The 12,899-nt window shown below is 40.0% G+C and overlaps 1 protein-coding gene across 1 annotated transcript; it reads right to left on the reverse strand.

The window, feature by feature from the left end:
* Positions 1 to 157: 157 nt before the first annotated feature.
* On the reverse strand, positions 158 to 11,807 carry LOC111962941 (caspase recruitment domain-containing protein 19). The gene is made up of 6 exons (XM_023986189.2): positions 11,706 to 11,807; positions 4,679 to 4,818; positions 4,101 to 4,257; positions 3,859 to 3,924; positions 3,662 to 3,727; positions 158 to 3,179 (listed from the first exon to the last, which is right to left on the reverse strand). Exons 1-6 carry the CDS (start codon positions 11,761 to 11,763, stop codon positions 3,070 to 3,072), a joined length of 597 nt encoding a protein of 198 aa, XP_023841957.1. The 5' UTR covers positions 11,764 to 11,807; the 3' UTR covers positions 158 to 3,069.
* Positions 11,808 to 12,899: the final 1,092 nt, after the last annotated feature.

Below are 12,899 nucleotides of genomic sequence, written 5' to 3' on the forward strand. Positions count from 1 at the left end.
TTGCTTCCTTTTTAAACCCATGGTTGACACGGCTGACTTGTTTAAACAAGCGCCTTCAAAATGGAGACCGACAGAAACTCAGACCGATGTTCATTCAGCAAGATGTTGAGGCCTTACCTTTACTCTTCTTGAAGTCACCACACAGAGACAGAGAGCCTATCATTTRAAGTATTTTATTAGGCCTATGTGGTCTAAAAGGGAAAAACGATACAATCGCGAGGATCCACTTTTATACACAATATATGGACGCATAGACAGCGCAACGCGCAAACAAAACAACTCTCGCAATATCAAATGGAGTCACATGGGTCTTTTCCTGAACTTTTTTGTTGAAAACAAATATTTGAATGGGAAGAGAGAGACTGTCACTGGCAAACATGGCAAAATGGCCGAATCCACTCATTTGAAGGGGTGTCCACATACACCGAAGTATCTCATATCTTAGAGCTGCTGTCATGGTAACCTTGTTCTAGAAATACTCAAGCTGTACAGTCCCAGCTGCTGTGTTTTTTAGCCCATTGATTTTGTTGTAATGTTTGAGTCACTCAGCTATCACATGAACACACACAAGATATGGCAAAATGTGTAGAAYGCAGGAAATTAGCTTTTAAATGCCCCTCAAAAATATCACCCTCCATGGCCGCCATTTTAAAGCTAATTTCATGCATTCCACACATTTCCCACRTATTCTGTGTGTTCATGTTGAGTTGATTTTATTTTTACAGGGACAGTGCACATTAATCAACGTTTCAGTAAAAGTGCCGGTTTTAGCCAGCCGGCTAATTTTCAACCACAGTCTGTGGGCAGGTTAGCTGAGTGTATAGAATTGCAGGAAATATGCTTTAAACCTGCTAAATGTTCTCTCCGCCAACAAGAGGGGTGTGAAGAGTTTGTGAACCACTGATCTAACGTTGCAAAATGTTGGTAATTAGGGGATTTTTACCCAAAATTCTCATGTTAAGTTACTTGGATTTTACAACTGGACATTCAGACTTTGCATGCTGCCTTATATGTAATCTCAGATCTATGCAACGTACAGTATGTACCATCACAATTTAAGTGTAAAAACATATATACAATAATATTTCATGTCTTGTTTAGACCCTAAGCTTTGCCAATATACATTTTTTTTAGGATTTGAAGGACTTTTCTCTTTTTTGAAATTAAGAACCAAATCATATTTTAGCCCCACTTTTAATGCACTTTGTTGTTTGATGCACTGAATCCAGTAGAAAACTGTACGATTCTGAAATGAAGTTTGTAAATGAAAAGTAACAATTTGTCCAGATATTGTTTTGTATTGTCCACGCATAGATAGGCTTGAAAACAATAAATAGTGAAAAGTCATACAATTATATAAATCATAATGATGGCACTTGTGAGACTGAGGCCATTAAGAGAATTTGGGGAGAATCCTAACTTCCACTAAAACCACTTAGCTGTGCATTGATGTCCATTTGACTTAAATGGGAGTTAGGATTTTCTTCTCACAGAGTAGATGGAGCTGTGACACAACAGTCTCATATGTCTACACATTGAATATATATCAGGTAGGCTACATGTGTATCTAATATTATAATTTCCCCTACTATAAAACAGTATAACCGTTATAATCTACTTCCCCCATGAACAACATTTCCCGTACCAAACAAAGCACAGATTAAGGCAAGTTAGCGAACAAAGGCTTCACACTGTGTTAGAGAAAACTTTGAAAACGCTTAATAACATTMGAGAAAAGTGAGAGAGAAACAGACTGGGGTGAAACACGGCTGAGACCTGAAATGTAGTACTTTGCATTGGCTTTTCAGTGGGCATAATAACAAAATGAACACTTTCAAAAACAGTAACTAAGTACCATTGTCACTCAAAAGGAGTGTAATCAACYGCTATAATGTGATAGTTCTAGTGAACAAATTACAATTTCTCTGATATGGTTAGGTCACACATTAATTGAACCAGTGCCGGGCTATCTAGCTACAAGCATAGGGTACCTGGATTGATCTAATTGAAAGGCATTATGTGGTAGACATTTAATCCAAGACAAAACACTGGACGAACAACATGCTCTACCAACTGAGCTACAACATGTGGCACTTGCATGGCACTTGCAACGCCAGGGTTGTGGGTTTGTTTCCCACAGGGGTCCTGTATGAAATGTATACATACTGGTCCACTGTGGGAATCAGGCACTTGCAACGCCAGGGTTGTGGGTTTGTTTCCCACAGGGGACCTGTATGAAATGTATACATACTGGTCCCCTGTGGGAATCAGGCACTTGCAACGCCAGGGTTGTGGGTTTGATTCCCACAAGGGACCAGTATGAAATGTATACACTCACTACTGTAAGGCACTCTGAACAAGAGTGTCTGCTAAAAATATATTACATTAATGTTTTCCATTTATAGATCCTCCCTGATAACAGAGATGATATTACAAATCAAATTGCAATAAAACGTAGTGCCTGGTTGATTTCCTTCAGTAAGCTAAGTAAACAAATAAACATCCTATTTGATAAATACCCTCCTTAGCCGTTTGATGTTTCCTAACGTCAATCTCCTGAGTATACTGCAAGTAGTACAGCAGATTCAGTAGGAAAGGTTTATTTAAAGTGAGTCTGGTTTATTGGTTTCTGTACACGGTGTCCAAACCACACCAAAAGAACAACAACGGAAGGAGGCTGGCTCTTGACAAGATGCTGTTCAGTAACAGAGCTTTAGTGTGATAATAGTCCCTTTCACCAGAGAAGACACATGTCTAATATCTAACCATTATGAAGACAATGAAAGTTCAGAAGAAAACCAGTTGCTGTTTATAAGCCAAAAGACTGCTATATACAGTATGTACAAAGTTAAAATCCCATGGCTTTTCACACCACTGAGACAAACTGAACTGAGACAAACCARGCTGTAATCAACTGGCCCAGTTACTCATCGACCATAGTTGCTGTAACCAGCACAGTTTGGTTCAGGTTGGCATGGTAATGTGAAAAGGGTATTTGTGTAGTGTGTTATGGATGTCCGGAAACACCTTTGGAGTGCTTGTTTTGCTGTGGTAGTGGAGACACACAGACTACTTCCTGATGGGGTCTTCAGCGTACCATATGAGAACCTCTCTGGCTCGTCGGCCCAGTCCAAGAGCAGCCATGCCAAGAGMCCTGCTTCCCCCTGTTACTTTGGCCTCTGTAGGACAACACATGGACGGTTTACACTTTGTTTTATTCCCTAACAACTAAGCATGATAACACTGACAAATTTGTAAGTCGCTCTGGATAAGAGCGTCTGCTAAATGACTTAAATGTAAATGTAAATGTAAACTTCAGTCTAATGGAAACAGAATAGGTGTACATGATTTGGTCTGTGCGTTACGGAATAGCTTGCCCAGTCAAGTAAGAGGGGCAGACACCATGGAGGTTTTTGTGTGTCTTTTATTCATCCCGTTCACCGCTTCTTGTTTGTTATACTTCAAAGTGGGTTGCGATTTTAAATACCCTTTAAATCAAGTTTGACGTGGAGTTTGATTTGTGGCACAACATGAAGRTGCAATGTTAAGCTTAGCTTGGTTTCAAAATAATCAGGAGTACAGAAAAGCCATACGACATAMTGACTTCTGTTCTTTTCTGTGGGGAAATAAAGAAAACATGAAAGGGACGTATTGTACTCACCGCCATAGTAATACAGTAGAGCCATCCCCACCGCAACGCCAAAACAACTCAGGAAGAACAGAGGACCTAGAGAGAGAGGAGAGAGAACAGGAGACTGTTTGTGAGAAAGAAAGGTATGTACCGTAAAAGGCATGTGTGTCTACAGTACGTGTGTTTGTTTGTGTGACAGAGATTCAGCGTTCTGTGTGTATGCTTACCTCGGTCGTTCAGCACATATCTCAGCTGGGTGGGTGAGGCTGTAACCGTGAACGGGTCTACAGAACCTGGGAAAGGGATTACAAAATGTCAGTGATTTTGACGAATACATTTATGCAGGTTTTTAGATGCAAATATGCCATCGGTAGTGTACAAAAAAAAAAATTGAACATTTTCATGTGAATAATAATGACAGCAAATCTCAGCTCTCCAGAGACTGACTGTCAGGGGGGGAGGGACTAACCTCTGAGGCGGAGGCGTGTTGGTAGGCTGAAGTACACCTCTTCCACATGCAGGTGAAGCGCCCGGTAGAACTCCCGGCAGGCCTCTTCACCTTTCCCCTGCAGGTGAGCCAGGAGCTCGGCCAGTCGGACGCAGGTGGGCACATCAAGGTCCCTAAACTGGATCATCATGTCATATTCAGAATTCCAGATGTGTGTGTAGAATACCTCTCTCTCTCTCTCTGAATCTAAGTGATTACCTTCGGGAATCCAGAAACGAATGTCCTGTACACGCTAGCCTGTTACTCAATTTGAACATTTTTGTTAGTCGGCCACGAGGGGCTACTAATTGACTAACTTCACGTTCTGGAACTAAATTCACGTTCAAGTGGTCTGTTCAACGGAGTCTGGAAATGGAACCGATGCTTAGATCGAGTTAAAATACTGTAGATGTAACAAAGTGCTGCTTGAAACCACAGACGCTTGAACAAGCAGTCATTCGCTACATTTCAGTGGGAYATCTCTTAGAGCAAAGAGCTCTACGTGTGGAAGTTACAAATTACCTTGGGTCAAACTCATTTGTCCAGAGGAAGTTACTCACTTTGGTGGCCTCCTTGTCTGTGAGGATCTGTGGGTAGATCCTGTTGAGCTGCAGGATGAGCTTATCCACTAGTTCTGTGTCCAGTCGACGGTCTGTCCTGAGGAACCGACTGTCCTCCAATAGCTGGTCATGGAAGCTKTCTGACAGTCACGTGGGAACGAATCACAACATGAGAATTATAATAATTAAAATGGGAATTGATTAAATCAAATCAAATGTATTTATAYAGCCCTTCTTACATCAGCTGATATCTCAAAGTGCTGTACAGAAACCCAGCCTAAAACCCCAAACAGCAAGCAATGCAGGTGTAGAAGCACGGTGGCTAGGAAAAACACCGAACACAGTTCATATTAGGTCCAGGATAAGGAAGGATTCACTTGCTGATAATGAGGATATGGGATATATCAACAAACAAATGAGGGAAGCGAAATCTAAAAAAAAAATTGCATGTTTTTTTGCAGAGGCATTTACAGCAGAATTGGAAAGTTTTTAAAGAATAGGTAAGCTATGCCAGGAGGTCGACCTCAACATTGCTCGTCAGGGACGTGGTCCGACCTAAAATAGCCAAGTGCATGTAGTAACTCTCTAGGGTGAAATACATACACATGATGCCTCACTGGCACCACCTACAGATTGCTACAAATTAATTCAACAAATTGTCCGAGGAGGCATGTCGACGATAAGGTGCCAGTGTAGCTACAGTTACGCGAGATTTGTGATAACTATGTTGCAGSTGGTTTCTACAAAAACCACAGAAAACAGAAAGATATTCATTAAATCCTTGCCATCTTAACTGCCACACATCTAGCAWTTCCCAGCATCTTTGCAGGAACTGGTCGGTTCTATGCGACCCAGCCACTTGTAGAAGTACACAACAGCGCGTCACACTGCGACAAAAACAAAAATCTACACACATGCAAGAGACATTTCTCACTCGATACAAAACATGGATTTTATTAACATCTTTCTGAATTTTCTCTTGTTTTTGTAGAACCACCGGCAACTTGACAGACATATATGGCAGCGTTTTGCATAAGCTAAGCTGTAGGGTAAATCCATTTGAWTTCAATCACTTTTTGACAGCACCCCTTTTGATTTGAACACTTGCTGACAGGTGTATAAAATCGAGCACACAGCCATGCCATCTCCATAGACAAACATTGGAAGTAGAATGACCCGTTCCGAAGAGCTCAGTGACTTTCAACGTGGCACCGTCATAGGATGCCACCTTTCCAACAAGTCAGTTTGTCAAACTTCTGACCTGCTAGAGCTGACCCAGTCAACTGTAAGTGCTGTTATTGTGATGTGAAACGTCTAGGAGCAACAACGGTTCAGCCGCGAAGTGGTAGGCCACACAAGCTCACAGAATGGGACCGCCAAGTACTGAAGCATGTAGCGCGTAAAAATCACCTGTCCTCGGTTGCAACACTCACTACCGAGTTCCAAACTGCCTCTGGAAGCAACGTCAGCACAGTAACTGTTGGYCGTGAGCTTCATGAAATGGGTTTCCATGGCCGAGCAGCCGCACACAAGCCTAAGATCACCATGCGCAATGCCAAGCATTGGCTGAAGTGGTATAAAGCGCGCCGCCATTGCACTCTGGAGCAGTGGAAGCAGTTCGATGGACAAATCAGGGTTTGGTGGATGCCAGAAGAACGCTACCTGCATTAATGCATAGTGCCACCTATAAAGTTCGGTGTAGGAGGAATAATGATCTGGGGCTGTTTTCATGGTTCGTTCTAGGCCCCTTAGTTCCAGTGAAGGGAAATCTTAATGCTGCAGCATACATTCTAGACAATTCTGTGCTTCCAACTTTCCTGTTTCAGCATGCCAATGCCCCCTGTGCACAAAGTGAGGTCCCTACAGAAATGGTTTGTTGAGATCGGTATGGAACAACTTGACTGGMTTGCACAGAGCCCTGATCTCAAYCCCGTCGGACACCTTTGGGATGAATTGGAATGCCAACTGCGAGCCAGGCCCAACATCTGTGCCCGACCTCACTAATGCTCGTGGCTGAATAGAAGCACGTCTCCGCACCAGTGTTCCAACGTTTAGTGGAAAGCCTTCCTGGAAGAGTGGAGGCTGTTATAGCATCAAAAGGGGGACCAACTCCATATTAATGCCCATGATTTTGGAATGAGATGTTCGACGAGCATGTGTCCACATACTTTTGTCCATGTAGTGTATTTGCCCATTGTAGAAATACTCGGAAAGTRACTTTTTGGAACTGAATGCCAAATCATTCAAGAGATATAGGTGTTCAAAGTTTACACATTTTGGATACCCCACCATACCATGAGACATTGGAAAATATGAATGGTTGAGATTGATATTATTTAAAAGCTTAAAAACAAGCTTGTCAAACTATTTAATAATTTCTGGAGATGTTTTTATGTATATAATAATGACGTTTGTTTTTTTCCTTTGTCAATTATCTAAAAATGCGTAAAGTCCTATTTTTTCATGTATGCATATGTTGTAGCTTAGTCCCTAGTTTACGTAATCTAAAAGTTATTGTGTTGTGCTCGCCATCCGTTGAGACAGAACATGCTCTTGAATATAGCGTGGGTGTCATGTTTTGGCTGATAAATGTACTAAAATAGGAATAAAATAAAAATGTCTACCAAAAAGATAGACAAGAGAATATTGACTTAAATGGGAATATCTGTTTTAAATTATACTGTCAATCCTCCATAGGAAACCTTTTGAAATCATAAAAATATATATAATAGAATGGACATAACCATTTAAGTTGAGATGCGATGCTGGGTGGGCCAGCAGTCATCTTTGTGGTATTATTAATTAGATACAATTTCAATTCAATTTAAATGTCAATGGTRTGTGTACCAGCTAAATTGCAGTGGTCTGAAGGKATAGGGTCTGAATCAATTTCTATGATTGAAATGACACCCACGCTGTATTCAAGAGCACGTTGTCTCAACCGATGASAGGCACAACMCAGAAACCTCAGATGATGTGAAATAGGGTCTAAGCTACAACATATGCGCATATTTAAATCGGAGTTTACACGTTTTTAGATAATTGACGTTCAAGATTTAAGACAATTTTTATATAAAAAAATGTTTTTCAAAAAACAATAAAATAGTTTGACAGCATTGTTTGTAACCTTTGAAATTATATCAAACTCAAACGTTTATATTTTCCAGTGATGAAGACATGGATGTCTCATGTATGGTGGGATAGGCATATGCAAAATGTGTCAACTTTGAGCACATTTATCTTTTGGCATTGATGTCCAAAAAGTCACTTTCTGACCACTTCTTCCATGGGCAAACACATGTATGGAAAGTTTGTTTAAAACAAAATGCTGTCAAAAAGTGATTGAATTACAATGGATTTAGGAACAGATCCCAATTTACTTGGCTTTGGGGATACTTTTTTTTTTTTTGGGGGGGGGCTCTTTTACATTCACTCTTTTGCAGGTGTCACTATATAATTTATTCCACCCTAGACACATTTCCTCGTCCGCTTGCATGCACCTCTCCAATATCAAGGTGTTTTGGTACTTCCCTTGCGCACTACGATTTTCCGTGTGCTAACTTTTACTATACCACAGGTCAGTATAGTCTACCAGTCTAACGGCCTATCCTGCCCTTAATCCACCGTTCATAGTGACAACAGTGGTAGGTGGATCGTTTGTCCAGATCAGTAATAGGCTAACTAGCAAGTATACCACACATAAAAACATCCAAAGCTGCATACATTTTAAATATGAATCGACAAGAACAAATAGGAATAGCTGAAAGGCAGCGGAGCGGCAAGGTGCATCAAAGCTCATGAAAGAACAGTGAAGACATGAGACACAGCTCAAAAATCTCCACTATTGATCTTGTTTCGGGACAATATAATGATGCTACCTATACTAGCCTACAACAGCACAATGCAAGGAATAATTGCGTCATTGTTTTCAAGTGAGTACAACATTCTTGCCTACAGTGAAAATGTCATTTGAATAATGGCGCAAAAGCCCTGTGATTTGAACGTTTCCTTCGATTTGAATCAGTTGTGGGTCTACTCTCAGCAGTTTATAAGGTCTAGAAAGGCACAGTAAAAAGCTTAACACACGCTCTGCATCTTCTCCAATTTGAACTTATATTCCTCCCGCACCTAGAACCTTCAATATAGCCAAAATAGTTCTAATCTAACTTTTTTTTTTCTAATCTAACTTTTTTTTTTAAAGCATTACCTTTTATATGTGGCATAAACACAACCAGTCAAAATGTTGTAATATTATTAGGCTAATTCAAAAGTCTCATGTAGGAGTGCCCACGTCCGTCCAAATGGAATTCCAGCAGCCTCAAAATGGCCTGACATTAAACAGGTTTCCAACCTTTTTATGCGAGTAAAGTGTCTAATTCAAATTGGCACTGCATTATGGCAAAGCATGCAGTTTATTAGGAAACGAAATAAATTGTGATGCACTTCACAGGGTAGTGAACGTCCACAGTGATGAGGTTGATGCYCCTTTCAATAAATATCAAAGGGTCTTATTCTGGTGACATGATGATCAATGCTTGGCTGCCATTTGACAAATAATCTCGCACTTTTGTCCATAATAATCTCATCAGCGCACGTGCCAATACCAGTGGCCACATTCTTTATAACCACGCAACATTTTGTGACAAAACCATCAGTACACCTGGAGTTGAAAATGCGATGGAATCTCATTTAACTTGTATTTTTTACTCGGTACATGGGAATTTAACCCTMAAAAAAWKYATTTTTATGTCCACTACATAATTACGTACAGACTTTTAYCTGCAACARGTCAATTTGATGGAAACACAACTACTGGTTGTGCGGTTATCCAATACATAGCCAAAGATATAGGCTACCCACACTACGCACAACAKAAAACCATAAGGTGACCTCCGAAAGCCAGATGGACATAAATTAGACGTGCATTCAGTAGTTATAATACTGTATATGCAGCAGCAAATAAGTCCCGACTCTATTGTGCAATCCCGGTGACATTTAAAATTATTTGTGTATATGTTTTTTTTTTACTGACAAATAAAAAAATCAATCAATCAATCAAAACTGTGCAAAGGCAATTCGATTAATGGAAAGAGACATCTGTTAGAATACACCAAAAAGTGTAATAACATTCAGAGATTGTCAAGCCAAGCCTTCGATACTGGGTATGCTTACAAGGTAGGGAGGGATGTATTTTCTGTTTTGTCGAGATTGAGAGTCCTATTTATTGTGGTGTTGAAAACGCAAACCATGTCAGTATGTTTTGCTTATTGTTGTGTGGTGCATTGGCGCAGAAACCTTTGGCGAAAAATTCGTTGCATATATTTTTATAAGTATACGGATCAAAATGTTGAAAATCTGATTTCCTCCTAGCTGATCATTGCAAGCGGCTCTGATAGTGAAGAATGAAACAGGCAGGGGGCGCGAGCTCCTCTGTGGTTGCGGTAGTCCAAAAAATAATTTTGGATTCAAATACAAGTATCCTATTAGAATCCAATAGAAAATCCTATTCGATTTTGGAACCTATACTATAGGATACAGTGCATTCRGATAGAATTCAGACCCCTCGACTTTTTCCACATTTTGYTMCGTTACAGCCTTATTCAAAAAGGTATACTTTTTTTTCTTTCTTCAATCTAAACACAATASCCCACAATGCCATRGTTATCACATATCTCGCATAAACTGTATAGCTACACTAGGCAGGTTTCCATTGACCCAGGTTTATTCGACAAAAGCAATGTTGCAAGAAAAATGTGTCATGGACACGGCAGATATGAGATTTTCTAAAGATCGACGACATTTTTAATCGTTTGACAGGGGCAGATTTTTCTTTTGTCGAACTTTCTTTATTGCGAAAAAATTATGATGGAAATGTGCTTTTTCGAAAAAATGATTATTGCCGAATCATTTAAGGTAGTCTGCTACTTGCAACATAGTATTTTTCAACCATAAAATGTATGTTTCTTTGCAGGACAAGGATTGTCCTGACTTCCAAGAATGCCGGAATTGCTACAAGGATTGTCCTGACTTCCAAGAATGCCGGAATTGCTTCCCCTTGCTTGTCTGGCAGGTTTCACCGTGTCCAATTATTTCAGATCTATAGGAGTGCAAGTTTCACCATGACATGAACCTCGGTGATACGTTGGCACATGAGAATTATTGGTATATGGAAAATATATGTAAATTATTGCATTCTAAACAATGGTGGTTTTCGCTGTCTCCCGAGACATGAAAAAGATAGATGGGAGGGCATATAGGCTGTCGCCAATTTATTAATTCGCAATTTCCCTAAATGGGTAAARTAAACACTTCAACCACTACATTTTAATTCGACACCAGGTTTTAGCGAAATATTATAAACGGTATGTGTGACGTCATGACGTCCAGATGTTTTATCGACACGATATAGTTAAATGGCAACGCACTCTAGCTGGCAATTGACGCATCTATTTTCTATACGAACTGTCTAAATGTCGACAACAAAACAAATCACTGGACAAGTTAACGGAAACATAGACTACCGAAAAAGATAATTGTGTCAGTAGCTATACAATTGTCTCTTCAGACAATTTGTTGAATTCAGCCCAGTCTGCCTGCGTAATTGCGAGTAAAGTATCTGGTCAAAACTCCTCTCGTTGTCAATGGCATTGGCTTACAGTATTTGGGATGTGTTACAATGTGGCAACGGGTAGTAGAATACAGCAACTGGTGATGTCGTGTTACATTAGGTCAAAGGCGGGCACGAGGTGTAGCCTACATCGGAAACTATGTTGCTTGAAATAGACGTAGCTGTCGGGAGCACWACACTTTGCAAAAGGTTAGGCTATCAAGCGCTGTTAGCACGACAGAAAACAAGAAGTTGAAAGTGCCATGTGCCACCATAGCCATCCCAAACTATCGAAAAGACAGACGGGGTTCTTAATTGTTCAAGCGCAGCGACAATATGTGGGTATRTGTAAATGACAAAACACACATACCCATGGCAAAACAAACAAGAAATACAGTGTTTAAGAAGTCGCCTACAAACCTCCCATTGTGTGGAGTCCCTTCTTTCCTTTGAGTGGCCCCTCCCTCCTCGAGACCATTAACGACAGCACTGCAGGGAGTGGCTATAACTTTCCCGGAAAWTCCGTGATACATTGTGTCTTATTTTAGACCGACAGCAGTACATTGAATAGTAACTATGAAGTAGCCTACAGTATCAATATGGCATTTATTTTATTGAACGTTGAATTGAATTAACATCCATATTATCTATTAAAAAAGTTTTACTAAAGAAATTTGTTATAATTTGATCTCGTTTTTTAATTTTTTAAAAATATTTATTTAACTAGGCAAGTCAGTTAAGATCAAATTCTTATTTTCAATGACGGCCTAGGAACAGTGGGTTAACTGCCTGTTCAGGGGCAGAACGACAGATTTGTACCTTGTCAGCTTGGGGATTTGAACTTGCAACCGGTTACTAGTCCAACACTCTAACCACKAGGCTACCCTGCCGCCCCATGTTTGATTTACAGTAGGCCTCAATTTCCCAATTTGACTCATTTTAGGCCTATGCTATTATGGCAACAATTTATTTTTTTACGAATGCATGTTGGAAAACTTCCTAAATTGATACACAGACTATTTTAGAGGGAGACGTAGAATGACCAAAGCAGAAATAGGCTTAGATAGGATCAATATATATGTTTTAATAACCCCAACACCACCACATTAAGTCTGAAGTTAAGTTTATACTATTAAGCATGCACCTTGCCAGTGCAACATCATCATCATCACATAGGTAAGTAGGCTACTGGCTTCTATTGAGCGTTCCACTGCTTAGACGTTGCCAGATCTTACAACGCCTGGATAGGTATTTTACCTAKCAGCTAACCACATCATTATGTTATAGCAATCTGTCAGTCGATGACATGGCATGCAACGAACCAAGCAGTGGAACACGACCACCAGCTCCACCCAAAGTCCCTTGAAGATAACATGGAAAATGACATCAATATGGTATCAATATGCCACTAATCATAATCCACATTATTGACAATACCAACATACATGACATTGTTTAAAATAAATACAAACAAGTTATTTAGTACAAAGATAAACTCAAATTGGATCAAGATTGTGAGTAAGTAGTAAAACATAACAATAGCATCAGCAAACAGACGGCATTTTTATACCTTATTTCCATATTGATACTGCGTTTAAATTGCACTTGTGAAAA

Source organism: Salvelinus sp. IW2-2015, linkage group LG1, assembly GCF_002910315.2.
Source record: "Salvelinus sp. IW2-2015 linkage group LG1, ASM291031v2, whole genome shotgun sequence".
Lineage (NCBI taxonomy): Eukaryota > Metazoa > Chordata > Actinopteri > Salmoniformes > Salmonidae > Salvelinus > Salvelinus sp. IW2-2015.